This window comes from Stegodyphus dumicola, chromosome 8 (assembly GCF_044657685.1).
Source record: "Stegodyphus dumicola isolate Sdum_Otavi_A_Nest chromosome 8, ASM4465768v1".
In the NCBI taxonomy this organism is placed as follows: Eukaryota; Metazoa; Arthropoda; class Arachnida; order Araneae; family Eresidae; genus Stegodyphus; species Stegodyphus dumicola.
Window position 1 is genome coordinate 36,993,732 of NC_140775.1, and position 15,969 is coordinate 37,009,700.

The following is a 15,969-nucleotide window of genomic DNA, read 5'->3' on the forward strand; positions in this document are numbered from 1 at the left end:
TGATTAATGTTTATTACTGTATAAGGTTTTGTAATTAATCTTATTAATTAGCATTGACACATTTACTGTTGTAATTTTTGTCTTAAATGTGTAAAGTATAAATATTGTTTATATATTTAAAATACTCCTAGGGACAAATCCTACTTCGCGGTTTTGCAGCTTTCAAGGAAGGTTCTGGTGCCCATTAACTGCGAAAAACGAGGGGATCACTGTATCATCTATGTGAAAGAAAAAATTCTATGTGAAAGTCTTCTCATTTTTAATGAAACAGAAATTGCATCTAACACAGATAGCAGCACAAAGTGAAATGTGAATGATATCTTTTTTTATCGCATGTATACTCTATCCAACCATAAATTCACCTTGAAAACGTAAATGGTGCACACTATCCAACAGATATTCTAGAATGTGCTCTTAGGGAAAAAAGGTTGGGAACCCCTGGTCTGTATCATCTAATTGAGAGATTACATGAAGAAATTTGTTTGATACACACAGTATATACCAATATTTCTAATTTAGTTATGCAACAGAAAGCAAATACTTGTATTTTTGTTTTACTACTTTTCTTCAAAATTTCTTCATGATGGAGCTGAATGGCACACATGATACACTTCCTAATTAGCTGAATATAATCTTTCCAATGTAAATAAAATTTATCACTTAAAAAATATTATTATATTCACTTTTAGAAAAAATGGAAAAATCTTACCTCAATGCTAAATGCTTTAGAGATGTGGATGATAAAAGTTCATCAAGAGTTGTTGGCAGTCCAAGATATTTACAAATACTTTCAAATTCAGTATCATTAACTTCTTGAAGAGCAGATGTAGAAGGGGTATCAGTTAGTACATGGAAGAAAATGGCTGCACACCTGAGGAAAGGAAGTGAGCCCGTTTTCAGGCAGTGAACAATGGTGTGTCCGGACGGTGCAGGCAACCGCTGATCAAACCCGGCGGCGGTACAGACTTCCTCATAGAAAAGGAGAGCAGTCACATTTTCACCATGAAGTTTAGAAGTTTCACTAACTTCTGACATCTCATCCGTATCCATATTTTCCTCTTCTTGAAATGGATATGTAAGAAGCACTTGCACGAAATGGAAGGTAAGTAATAAATGTAATATGTGTTTATCCAAAGCAGTTCCCAAAGGATGAAGAACACGTGTCTTATCAGGCTCGGAACTTTCAAAAAGAACAGGCATTGACAAGACAAGGAAAGCCAATAAAGAGAAAGCATCAAAGTCCAGACAACATTGGGGACTAGAAAGATAATGCTCTCCTTGGACTAAGTAGCGCAGAATTCGAATGCAGTTTGTTCTTATAATGTCTTGATCAAATATTTTTAAGCTTGCTCCACAAAATCGGATAATTGCATCAAGACAGAGAGCATTCCTTGAAGAATGTGCACCAAACAAGGCTTTCTTTTTATCACGTAATAACCATTCCATTGCATGTATTGTGTATGTGCATGACCACCAAGCCATAGAAGGAATTCTTACATCAGAAACATTAACATTGATGTTGAGGCCAACCTAGAGAGGGAGGAAATGCATCTTATTAACTTACACACATAAAATTTCATTACAAATGCTAAAGAATTTATTTTTCATTTTTAGAGCATATAATGCAATAATTTGTACAAGCCAAGTATTTATTAAAATAGGAAGCTAGCATATTTTTTAAGAATTGAGAAAATGAGTTTTAGAAGCTTTTTCATATTCTAATAACATTTTTAGCAACTCCTCATTTACCAATATTATAGTATTATTGCTCTATAAAGATTGAACAATAATGAAAGCTTCTTTGTTTAATTCTTTAAAATTTATGATACCCTTCAGGATGTTACTTCTTCAGCATTAATCCTCCAAGTCCCTGAGCCATACTTCACACCGTGCTTTTCTATTATGTTCAATAAAAACATAACTTTCCTGACACTTGGACCGAAATTTTTGTTTCTCATCTTCAAAACACCACTTCTTTAGCTCTGCTATTTTAGGCAGTAAGTACTGAATGGAAGCAGTAAAAATTAAAGCATGCACATCATGGATTACAATGGTCAAAGATTAAGGTGGCCGTTATATGAGAGATGAAGATTGTACGGTGCTACCATCTCTGAGAATGAAAACAGCCATCTGATGGGCACCGTTGCCAATGTCAGTGGTTTCCCACTAAATTGTTTTTGTACAAGCTGCAGCACAGTGAAGAAAATAATGTTTAGTACTGGTCGCTCTGCCCTGAACTGCTGTTACAAATACTGTTGATGGCATTTCCTTGCAGTTTATTGAACACTGCCAGCTAATTTGAATCCTAATGATTGCTTTATATGGCCTGTTCTGCACAAATATAATTTATCCTGTTTATTGTTATTTAAAGAAGTAAAAAGGGTATACACTTTTCCCAAGTGTTTAATTAACAGTTTTTATCTAGTAAGAAGTGCAAGTGCTGACAAAAATGAATAAGAGGGCCACACGTGGATCGCAGTTTAGACCACATGGTCCTACCGTACATTTTCCCTAAAGACACAATATCATAGATAATTAAAAGAGTTTTAAAATGTCAAAGAGCTCAAATTCTCTGCTTACAAACCCATCTGAAATAATTTCAAGGCCAAATTCATGATTCTGTTGTGTGTCACTTGCTGCCAGGCATTTTTTAATGAGAGTTAAGCAACAGAAAACAGTGGTAATTATATTGCCCATGTTACTTATGGTACCACAGGTCAAATATATATAAGGAAATCCTATATTGCCAGATTCAACGTTCTTAACACTATTGTCCATCATCCAAGGCATTTTTGGGTCAGATAATTTTTTATGAATCACACTGTTCAGGAAGTAAGCCATTCTTGATCCAAGATTCCAGTTCATGTGCATATAAATACTTTACATAAATTATCTGAACACATTTTTTTAAATCAGCAACAAAATTAAATATTAGATATATTTATTACACTATTATAACTATATAACTATGACTTATATACAGATATAGAAAAATATTAAACTTAAATACAATAGAGACATATAATTTTTCCAGGAAACAGGGTATTCATTCTGATAGCAGATAATGTTTAAATTCACTAACACCAAATTTTTTAAAAACGATACCAGTTTTCAGAGGCATCACACAACATACCCACAAAAAATGAACATTCAGATTATTACAGAAATAGTGCTTTGAAAGACATTTATACCATGGAGAACAAAATTTCAAATCTGTTGTTTTAGAAAACATTATAATTATATATTTTACAATACAGCAGTTCATTACATTTTCAAGATGAAATGACACTTCTTAGTTTTACCAGAATAAAAATACTAACAGTGTATGTAGCTTCTGAAAAGAGTTTCATCATATCAATCAAATTCTGGGAGAAAAGAGGACCAGATTCTGCTGGATGCTTTACTCCAAAAACTGAGAATAACTCTTTGAAACTGGCACAACTTGGGCCACTTAACTGTCTAGTTGCATTTTCTAGAGACATTGCTTTATACAGGAACGGGAAGTTTTTAAACCTATCATCTAGAAAAAAAGAAATAAATATATTTTATCATACACAAAAATTTTATTTCATATTGCAGTACAAAGTACGAGATCTGGAATCATTGAGAGTTAAGTTATTCAGGATTTTTAATCATGAGTTTAAATACAGGAAGTTGACAAGCAAACACGGCAACAATAGGGCTTCACTTTTGGTTTAGATCCCCTCCACAAGCACTCAATGGCTGAGAGTGTGATTCTGGCCAATAATGAATATAATGTCAATCAAAAAATTGCCTTTGGCTACCATGTAACATCCTAGCCAGAAGATGTTTGAAAGCAACATGCAGGAATCTCAGAAGAAATATCATCATATACAGTAAACTTGTTTCCTTTAGTTGAGTATCATATTTTCCATTCCTAGATTTGAGCAAAATTTTTTATTATTTTATTTATTTTCGGTTGGTGATCTAGAGGTTTAGATATTGGACAAACAGATCTTGAATTTTGTAATGTACTTATAAAAAAATCACTGTTTTAACTATGATGCTGACAAATATCTTGTTCATTAAGGAAATACAACTGGGCAGACAAACAAATATTCTACATTTCTAAATATAAGCTGACATGTATATAAGCAAAGGAAAAAAAAAAAAAAAAGCTCTTTCAAAAATTCAGCTAACGCTGAATAACGTGTAAGTCAGATTTAAAAGTGCCCAGGAAATCCACCTATAGCTACTCCCACACATGTTAATAATTAATTTTCTACCTTAACGAGATCTTTCAGACAATCATAATCATGCTATTAATTCAGATATACAGATCATAAAATATTCAAGTAATTCATTGTCTAATTTAGCTGAAGGTGAGCATTTATTTATTTTGTGTTTCTATTAAAAATAAGCATGAGAATACTGTGGAAAAAAAGGTATTTTTGTCCCCAATAATTCTTCACTTCTTGCAATTTTTGGGCATGTGCAATATTTTTCATCTTGGGGAGAGCAAGGTGAATTTTACTTCAGTTCTCTGCTGTGGTAATCATTCTCAAATGATCAATAATATTTTTTTTTTCTTAATTGCACTCTTGCTTTTATGAGTAAACTAGAATTCTTTATTTCTGCTATACAATAAAAAATGTCAAGGTAATTTGGAGAAGAAATGCGTTTTTTGCTAATTTTAAAACTAAAAGTAATCACTTTTGATGAACACTATTATGGAAGGAAATGATAATGACATTTACCAAGACTTACTTCAAGATGGGAGTAACTTGGAAGAATTGCAAAAAAATTCTATCGTTATCCAACTCGGAATTTTTTGTTTGAGGTCAAATTATTTCTAAATAATTTCAAATTTATATATAAGCTAATTCGCATATTTTGGTAGTAAAAAATTTGCTAAAACTTCTCAACTTACACAGTGAAATACACAATAATCTAACTTTGAAGAGTTTAATTAGACCCTGAAAATCTTTACAGCTGGTGAAATCTCAATTTATAAATGAGTAGTTTGATTGAAATTCTTTATCACCAATAAATACCATAAGATATTAATATATATATATTACACCCAGACTTCCATAGCTTTCATTACGGTAAATAAAATGCATTCTAATTGAATAAATTAATAGCAAAGTCTTAATTAAAATTAACTTATACCGATCTTTTTATTTAACCATTAAGCAAAATATTAATATTTAGAAATGAAATGGGTGGCTATTTTTGATTGAATTTTGTATAATAACAGAAAATTTACAATTATGAAATATTAGATATAACTATTAAAATTTAAACTAAGTTTTCATCACCCTGAAAATGCAAGCAATGGATGCAAGAACAATAAAAAAGAAAAATTGATTTAATATGTCAGCAAATTTTTGCATCTGCGAAGCAGTTATTTCTTTTTGACTATCAGAATGTTTTTAGTTCCAAAGTTTTTAGATTTTTATCATGATATGCTCTGCTACAAATAATACAAAGGGTTCTTTTTCATGTGATATAGAAAAGATAGCCATTAGACAAAATTTGTGGTCTTTAAATCATCTTTCATGCAATGTGGCAGATAGTAATATAGCTATTGAACGTGTTAAGGCAACAAAAATTTAATTTCCAAAAATCCTTAACACTTCCCTTAATCATTACTCGAAATGTTATTTTAATTCAAAATAGCTAATGTACTTAGTAGTTAAATAGTAATTCAATATTACTTAACATCTTTATCTTTTAAATTATAATTACTTAACAATAACAAAGGCACTTTTAATAATTTAAATCTTTTATTTTTTAACAATTTAGCTAAATGATGTAAATTTAAAATGCATCCAAAAGATAATTATGAACATCTGAAGCATTATTGTAAAACAAAAGACGTTAATTATGTTATACATTTCATACCTTCATATAAAAATAATTTAGCTTTATTTATTTACTGTTTTCAGGAGAATTTATTTTACCAAACATTTGCATAATCTTCAGGTCATAAAAATAATTTATAGATCAGTTAAGAAAGTATGGAAAACAAAATACTTTAAATAACATAGAAATATGAATAAACTAAATAATTCTTATGGCTGCATAAAAGCAATCAAGCCATTTAGGCAGTTAAAAGTTTAATATTTTCATTTTGCATAAACTTGAATTTTTGAATATGCCAAATATGAAATTGAGTTATGTCAATTGCTGCCAAAACAGATTCTTCTAAAAAATATTTGCACTATTTCTTTCTTTTTTTTTTCCCTTTCATTTCTGTCATTTCATAAAATTCAATAAAATCATATTTGACTACTTCATTAAATAATTGAAACTATTTTTTTTTTTTTTTGAATCAAAACCTTACATAGTCTGTATCTACAACCCAAGGAAAACATCTGATGTGTACACCATGACTTCCTTGTACAAAATATTAAATTACACACATTTTTTCCTGCATTTCATTTAAACTTATTGAATTTAATTAAATCTACTTTGTTGATAGCGCATAAACCATAATGGAATAAATGCACTCTTTAAAATTCACTATATTTATTTACCATAGCGACACTGATGCTAGGTTCACTTAACAGCATTATATATTATTCATTTTATAACTCAGAATGTACAAAAAATACATCATCTGAAGAATTATCTAATCGTTGCCACACGTTCTATTCAAATACTATAATAAATCTAAAATGATGTATAAAAAAAATTAAACAAATAAAAAAAAAAAAAAAAAGTTTTTCACAGACGATTCAGCGCCACTCATATAATGCACAAGCAATACTCCTAAACATTCTCCTCTGTCCGAGACAGACTGCCAACAATATTTGCTGCTAATACGAAACATTTTTTTTCCCTAGAATTTCATTAGACATACTTTTCTCATTCAATTAATTCAGTTCTCACTTCGTGGCAAGGCAAAAATACAGAAAAAATTTCTTCATTAAAAACTGAAAGGTTTAGAAAAAACTTTGACTGATAGTGCCAATAACGTCTCACAAGATATTGATTTTAAGATTCATCTACTTGTCAGTGCGGATATGGCTGATAAACTCTTAAGGCCTGTTCCCACTTGGGTTTATCTGAGCTAACGAATACAATTGACGTAGCCGACCCATCTCCAAAACCAGTTTTTTCCCCCATAGGGCAGCAAGTTGAAAAATCTGAACTACAGACACAGCGGAGCTAGTCGACACATGGAACTCACTCCGTTAGCTCAGATAAACAAATTGCTGCCAGTTTTGGCTGATGAACCCGTTGCTGTTGGACTCATTTAGGCTGAACACTCATGGGAAAGATTCTATAGGTATCCAAAGTATCCGAATCCTATTTGTCTATCATATTTCTACTCACCAATGACATTAACCTTCCAGACATGTGCAGTTTAGAGCACATAGGTATTATAGATACAGTTGAAAGCCAAATTACTGCGGAATTCCAACAAGCTGCACTTGAAAATTTTCAGCATACTCTGAAAGTTAATGATGAGGGAAGGTACGAAGTAACGCTACCTTGTCTCAAATTGCATCTCGCACTTCCTGAGGGCAAAGAATTAGCTGAAAGAAGATTGCACATTACAGTTAAAAGACTGAAAACAGCTAACAAATTAGAAGCCTATCAAGAGATCTTACAAATATGGTTAAAGGATGGAATAACTGAAGAGCTGAAAGAAGATGAGGTAAATGACTCCTGGCCATTTTTTACCTCATCGAGCAATACTTAAGAAATCAGCAACAACGGAAATTAAGCCTATGTTTGATGCCTCTGCAAGTCGGCATATCTCAATGAATGTTTAGTGAAAGGTCCGAATCTCATGGAACTCATTCCAGCGATATTAACTCATTTCCGCATAAAATAATTTGCTGTTACAGCAGACATAAAACAAGTCTTCTTACAAATTAAATCTTTAATTTCTCTGGATGGAAGATGCTGATCCAAATAAGTTGAAAATCTATTGACACTGTCCTGTTGTTTTTGGAATTATATCCAGTCCCTTTTTGTTGAGTGCCACGTTACAATACCATTTAGAAAATGCTCCTTCTCAGTTTAAAGATACAGCTTTGATCTTGCTAGACTCCTTCTATGTTGATAAGTGTCTTGCTACTTTTGACAGTGTTAAAGAGTCAGAACTATTCGTTGAGCAGTTGAAAGAATTGTTGAATTTGAGTTAAGAAGCTGGCGAGACAATTACTCCATGTTAGCGACTACTAGATGAATGTTGGAAAAAGAAAATAGCATGGGACAGAGAATTACCTGAAGCTATCATGAAAAAATTTTTAAACTGGCAAAATCAAATAACACATCTGAAAAACACATTTATACTGAGATGGATGAAGAAGAGAACTTCTCCGAAGAAACAGTGTAGTTTACATGTGTTTGCTGATGCCAGCAAGAACGCTTATGCAGCTTGTATTTTTATCCGAATAAAAACCGAACAGTCCATGTCTTGCGAATTCATTACAGCTAAAAATAGGATAACTTTACTAAAGACAATCACAACTGACAGACTGGAATTCGTAGCATGTTTGACTGCTAACGTTAAGACAGACTTAAAAAGACCAACACACAGGGTTTCCACTCAAACAGGAGAATGAAATTCCCCGACTTTTCCAGGTGTGTTTCAAGAAAATTTCAGTCTATCCACGTAATGTACATTGGCTGTGATAGGAGGTAAATTAATTATGGTATTACTTGTATTGTGTAGCAAATTCACTTAATTATTAAATAAATCCCAGAGGACATTTATTCTTAATTATTCTTGGTATACTTTGATAATTTTGTTTACTTTTCCACTTAAGAAAACTTAATAAAATTTAAGATATATCCAGTGGATAACAAATGTATGTTTTATTTAATTATTACTCATGATCATCACCAGTTCAACACGAGGCTAATCCAGTCCTTATAAATCACAACGCAATGCTAAATAGTTAGGTTAGATTTTAGGTAAATTTAACTTGTGTGAGGTATAACACATCTGAAAAACACATTTATACTGAGATGGATGAAGAAGAGAACTTCTCCGAAGAAACAGTGTAGTTTACATGTGTTAAATGTGTAAAAGGCACCTTAAAACTTGAAAACACAAATATAATTATAATAGTTGTTGTTTTCTCCACTGAAGATTGAGATTAGAATCTTCCCAATCTGGAATAAAATAAGGCTTTTTTTGCAGACACTCTGCAGCTTAATGAAAGAAAGAAACCTATTTTAATGAATTGAGGTATTTTATATTTATTTTCCTTATGTATCGCAGCATACATAAGGAAAAAATACGTGCATTAAATTTCGTGATGGTATGTCATCATACTGCTAGAATTAATTTCAGGATTATCCCAGATAAAATTTCCTGAAATTTGGAAATATTATTTACTACTAATAAATAAATTCAGAGGGAAGAAGCAATATTAAATTATACGAATAACATAAAAATAAAGATAATTACTTAAAAATTGAATTAGAATACTCAACCATATTTTAGCGAATATAGTTATATTACATGGTTAGCCTAGATGACTGATTACTATTTTTTTATTTTACTGCAAAATGGCAAGGTATTTATTAAAAAGAAGGGAAAAAAAAGGTTTAAAAATATTTTGCGGTAAAATTCTAGTATATGGTAAGGCTTTGGCACAATTTTGAAAATTGTCGCCAAGACCAAAATGACCCGTTTACTGCGCATCATCATGTCGCCAAATCCCATTGTATGGAAATTATGTACTTTTCCATTTTGCCGGCGCAGGTGATAAAATCGCCAGTAATGTACAACTGATGCCAAACTGAATATCCTCGCTGGTAACCTTTTACGCCTCATTTTCAAAACAATTCGCAGCCATTTCTTATCATGTTGATTGTTTCTTTCAATATTGGCATACAATTACATAGAATTTTTACCATATAGTTCAATTTTATGCTTTAAGGACATTCATGGATTTTGACACTGCTCACCCGAAGGCGAAAATATAGAAAAGCGAAGTTAAGGGCTTAAATTCATCAATTTTAATGAGAATGCACTAGCGAAGTAAAGCACTGCGGTTTCACATAATTTCTGGGTAAGTTATGCGTACGAATTGAAATAATTCTTGCACTTAAACTTGTATTCCAAATTAAGATTTAACTTGAAATTAATGCAGATAATTAATGAGAGAATTAGATTTTTGTAGCGTAGTTTACGTGAGATGAGATCACTCAGGATCACGTGATATGAACCGGCGAATTAGGATGTTGAACCATGAAAGCACAGTAAATTCTTAAATTAATGTCTTTTTACAAATTTAGTCTTTATTTATTGCAGTTTTACAAAATTTTAGACGATATTAAAATGTTTATGACTTCAAAATAAAAAATTCTTAGAATTAACATTTGCTAACATTTTTTATGTGTATACTGTATGTTGTCGCCAATAAAGTCTGCTTGGCGAGATTTGCGCCGGCGAAACGGAAAAGTACCGAAAAAAAAAAAAAAAAAAAAAAAAAAGGTTTAAAAATATTTTGCGGTAAAATTCTAGTATACGGTAAGGCTTTGGCACAATTTTGAAAATTGTCGCCAAGACCAAAATGACCCATTTACTGCGCATCGTCATGTCGCCAAATCCCATTGTACCATACATGGAGATTATTCTAACCAAAGAACGTCTATGTAAAGAAGAAAAGGTTCCATACAAGTAAAATGTTATTACGCCACTAGAATGCGGAGGGAAAATTTGCCAAGGGATTTGGCGACGGAACCTGGCGGCCAGAATTTCCCTCTCCGCGATGTATACAGGAAATTGAGAAACAGGTGTTAAGAAGAAACGTTCTTTGACAAAAAGAAAGTTACGAAAATCCGTTTTTAAATTATTGCAAAAACTCCGTTTTATCAAAGGACGTTTCTTCTTGGATTTTTTGCAATAATTTTAAAAACGGGTTTTCGTAGTTTTTTTTTTTCCACTGAAAACTAATCCATGAATTAATTTACTTGCACCAAAAAATATCTTCTTTTCCTTCAGAGTTTAACCACTTGCGCTAAGACTAAACTTCACGGTTGCGGTGCCGTGCGCTACAATATAACAAGCGGTAAAGTGCCTCATTTACGCCGCTCCGCATCTGCGAGTGCAATCCAGAGCTGTAACTCGAGAAATACACAATCTCGTTGTTAGGCGACGTGTGCACCACGTTATTTTCCTTTTTGCAATAAATGCTTATCGACGTGGTGTTCACGTCGCTCGTGGTTTGAGACAAAAGCATCTCAACGTGCGTGTCATGTCTTTTTTGCGCAAGTGGTTAAAGAAATTTTAAACGATATTCATTTTATGAACTCTTGATAATGTGACCTTCGAACTTCGACACCGGTTTCGAGCTTTGGCGACAGATATATCACGCATGCACAGCTGTTTCCCTTCTTTACAATACATATTCTTTGATTCTAACCTCCATGGTATTGTATACTAGGATTAAACCCATTTTGTTTTATACGAGAACAGATACTTTCTTTAATTCATGCACTGCACTGGAAACCAAAAGTTGCGGGAAACTTGCTTTGCCTTTCTAAAAGACAATCAAATTGGAGCTGCGAAAATTGGCTCTATGCTAGCTGCCCGAATGACACTCGCGTGATACACAATTCGCCAAAAAAGTTATCTCTTCAGACGTCGGCGCAAAAGTCGCGTTTTTTGGTGGGATTGTTGTATGAACTTCCCTGACTTTTCCAGATTTTGACAAAAATACTTAAATTCCCTGACTTTTTGAGATTTTGACAAAAATACTTAAATTCCCTGACTTTTCCGGTCAATTTTCGAATTTCCTGACTTTTTCCGGTTTTCCAGGTAGCGTGGCAACCCTGAACACATTACTGGACGGATTCTAACATTGCCTTAAATTGGTTCAAATGAGATGAGCACTGAATGACTTTTGTCACCGATAGGTCACATCATATAAGAGAACTGCTTAACCCTGATTATTGGCATCATGTTCTGGGAAATCCTAATCCAGCAGATATTCTGTCTAGAGGAAGTTCTGTTAGATACCTTATTATAAAACGAAGACCTTGTAACCAAGATGGTTACAAGGTCCAGAACAGTTAAAATCTTCAGCAGAGGAATGGCCAAATCTCAAATTTTAGCTGACAAAGAAAGTTTAAATCAAGAGAAAAGTAAGATGGCCATGATCAACACTAAAAAGATACCCTAGTATCACAATAGGTTTTTCTTCCTACTTGGTGATAGTTAGAATGTTTGCCTGCATGAAACATTTCATAGCAAATGCCAAGAAGCCTAAGTTAGAAGGGTTCTATTAAGAATTGACTGTCAAGGAAAGAGAAAAAGCTGAACTGATATTACTAAAAAGCATACAGCAAGAAGCTTTTGGCTCAATTACCAATCCCGTTTTGAAATATCTATACCCTCAACTTGATGAAGATGGTTTAATCCGTGTCACTACAAGTCTTATACAACGAGAAGACACCAACAGTTTCAAACAGCCAATAATATTGCCTAGCAAACATCCAGTTGTTTGTTTGCTTATCTTGGAACATCACAAAAGATTAGGAGGCCATGCTGGAATACATATGTTGATATCTCAACTGACAGAAAACTTCTAGATATTAAGATATAGAAAAACTGTTTGTGAAGTTTTGAGATATTGCGAAGAATTGCAGAAGATTTGAAGCTTCCAATGCTGAGGTTATGCTTTCCCCTTTGCCAGAAAATCATGTAAAGAACACAACTGCATTTGAAATAACAGGAACTCATTTAAGAGGGCCATTATACTTAAGAAATAAAGCTTGGTTCGTTCTCTTCACAAGCGCTATGATTCGAGCGGTGCACGTAGAATTAGTATGAACACTGAACACTGGAACTTTTTGTTTAGCATTCCGAAGATTCGTATCAAGAAAACGAAGACTCTTATATGTTTATTCTGACAATGGTACAAATATTGTGGGCACAACAATATTTTCTATCAAGTAGAACGGCAAAAGGTACAGGAATTGGCTTCAGTTAGGTGGATTCAGTGGATTTTCATCCCTCCTACCTCTGCCTGGTGGGGCGGATGGTGGAAGCAACTAATTGGGATGACTTAACAGTTCTTAAGAAGAAATCTGGGACGAGCTCGACTACATGATGATGAACTGGGTACCATCTTAAGCAAAGCAGAATACATAATCAATAGCCATTCCTTGACTGTCATAGGATGTTGAAGATTTGCAACCTTTAACCTTTTCTACAAGAAATACCTACTGGATCTCTACCTGAATTAGATGTTTTCAAGTCAAATCATTTATTAAAACATTTTTGTTATCGTCAAAAACTTAAGCAAGACCTGATGAAAAGATATCAGATAGAATACCTGGGTCAATTGTGGTCTTACTCAAAGTACAAACATCCAGCCACCCTTAGGTCAAATTGTTCTTATTGAAAGTGACAACAGAAAATGAATAGACAGGCCTATGGGAAGAATACTTGAACTTTATCCTGAACAAGACCCAAATACCCATGTTATTCACATAAAAATGATGAATGGCAAACTTAGAATGGAGTGCTTCAGATTACCAGGCATCTGCACATGCCCAGAAACTTTCATGACCCTAACTTCTTTTTGATTTATTACTATATTTAAGCGTCTAATGTATATTAAGTGTGTGTTAAAATGATTAATAAGTGATAAGTGTTACCTTTTAGTAGCCTTTTTGATTTAAGAAGGCAGCCTTACCAGTGTCAAAATGGTGTGTAAAGTGAAGAAACAAGGTAAGAAACCTTATGATTATTCTATTTGTTCCAACAATTTCAATTGCTTGTGAAAGCAGGTGTTAAATCTCATGAGTAAACCATTTGAGAAAAGAAAAACTTACCATCAGGTAGATCTTCTAGTTTTTCTAACTGAAAACCTTCAGCCACTTTCTTCATAGCACTTAACCATTCATCCATGGAAATTTCAACCTGATTTATGCCTACTGATGGTGGAATAAGTGTCGACAATGGTGGGATTATAGGAATGACACTATTGCTGAGGCGTTCACACAATGGGCACAAAAATTCTTTTTTTTCAACATCAAAACTTGTATGCCTTCCAAAACTGAAACATAACTATTATTATTCTTTCAAGAACTTAAATAACAGGGAGGGGGTGAGAAGCACATTTTTAATACAGATGGGAAAACTTGGCAATATTTGAAACAGCAGAACTACTAACATTATAATTTTTATTTGTAGTAGTGACTTACGCACAGACACACATTAACATCAAACTTTATTGTAGTAGCCATCTTTGTGGCACAAAGATACATTTGATGCATTGCTATGAAAAATTAACAATAATAATTTATTAAATTATATAGTTTAATATTTAAATAAATAGAACACAGAACTGTTAGAATTTTAGTAACAGCTACATGTACAATATCAACAATAAAATTCATATACTTCAAAATTAAATACCTAAATGATAATAAATGTAGCAGAATAACTTTTGTTTTTCATAAAATACTAAAGTCATCTTACATACACATTTACATATTAAATTCATTATATATTTACGTATTTACCAATTCTTTATTTGGTACTCTGATTACCTGCCCAACGCTGATGAAGAACCATCAGGCAAAGTGCTATGTCACCAAAGTAGGCAACTCAGAGTTTAATGAAAAGGTATTTATTTGCCAACCACTAATGGTTGTGGAGGTATTATGCCAGTGTGTAATGAATGTGATTTTAAAATTCGAGGGTCATGTTTATGGCTTCTACTTGTTATTAATATGTGGAATTTTTTCCCCTTGCAATGCCATTGTGGAGTTCGCCCACTAATGAAAAAAAGCTAGCTATTTTTTCTGATGTTACATTATAGAAATTTTGCAGTTTTAAAATAGTTGATGAATTGTTTTTAGGTGACTGTGATAAATTTTTTTTTCCAATTAAGCGCAATTAACCTTTTTTAGTCAAAAGGGGCTTTGTCCCTGAAGGATTATTGTTTTCATTTTGCGATTTTGCGTTGAATCACTATAAATGTCCGTTTCACTTTTCAAACTGTTGCCACCAAATGTTAAAGTCCTGCATTATATTTGAAGAAATTAAATAATGGAAAATGTGCATAAATGTACATATATTTCTCACATTGTGATAAAACAATGGTACATAGAGTCATCCAACTTTGAATGATGTAATCCTCCTATGAATATGGTCATGTGGAAGACCAAATTTTGAAATTTGGAATTCGTTTGATTATCGGTTTCATATTTTGTAAAACTTTAACGAATTTTTGAGTAACAAACTCAACAATTTAAAAGCAAGCAATGTCAACACTCTACCGGGGGAGGGGGGAATCTTTTTATCTCCCGCGAGCACAGAATTGTGTATTGGAAATTCTAAATATATGCTCATTTTAAAATTATTTTGCGACATTGCTACTGAACCGAATTTTATGGTTTAAGTGCAAAGAAAATGATATTTAAGAAATAAAAAAAACACTCAAAATGTTAAAAAAAAAAAAAAAAATGCCTATTTGGGCGTAATTTAAAATCTGAAACCTTCCAGATTTTTTTTTTTTTGGGGGGGGCTTGTATTTTATTTTTTTAGTAATAATAGCCTTTTCCAAATTTATGCAAGTCTCCATTTTTTTTTTCAAGATAAAAAAGTACAATGTATATATGGAGAGCAGTGCCAAGTTACTCTGTAATGCCGAGAGTTCAGCAATTCTCCAATTTTTTTAATGTTAAAACAGATTTATGGGCACATGGACAAGAAGATCAGAAAAAAAGGGAGTTCAATGCTTTATTATGGATGTTTATTGCATTTCAAAATTTAGTTAATTTGTTGTTGCTTTATGCAATTTTCAGTATTTCTTTATAGGTGTTTGTTTTATGTAATCTTCAGTGTTTCATTGGGGATGTTATTATATTTTCAATTTCACTAATTCGCTGCTAGTTTATGTAATTTTCAATGACACACCATTTTTTAAAATGGCCACTATATTTCATGAGGTTGGCGAATAATTAGTTTCCAACAAATAGGCAATTTTTCTGGAAATCAGAGAGTACCCTTTATTTATT

The 15,969-nt window shown here is 32.5% G+C and overlaps 1 protein-coding gene across 2 annotated transcripts in view; it reads right to left on the bottom strand.

Moving 5' to 3' along the window:
* The window catches only part of Ubr1 (Ubr1 ubiquitin ligase), an 82,472-nt gene that overhangs the window by 20,790 nt on the left and 45,713 nt on the right, over window positions 1-15,969 (bottom strand). For both annotated transcript variants that reach the window (XM_035369484.2, XM_035369485.2), the window contains exons 7-9: window positions 13,777-14,000; window positions 3,321-3,520; window positions 710-1,530 (exon numbers count right to left, since the gene is read on the bottom strand). In XM_035369484.2, the coding sequence (XP_035225375.1) occupies window positions 710-1,530; window positions 3,321-3,520; window positions 13,777-14,000 (1,245 nt within the window). The remainder of the gene's footprint in view (window positions 1-709; window positions 1,531-3,320; window positions 3,521-13,776; window positions 14,001-15,969) is intronic.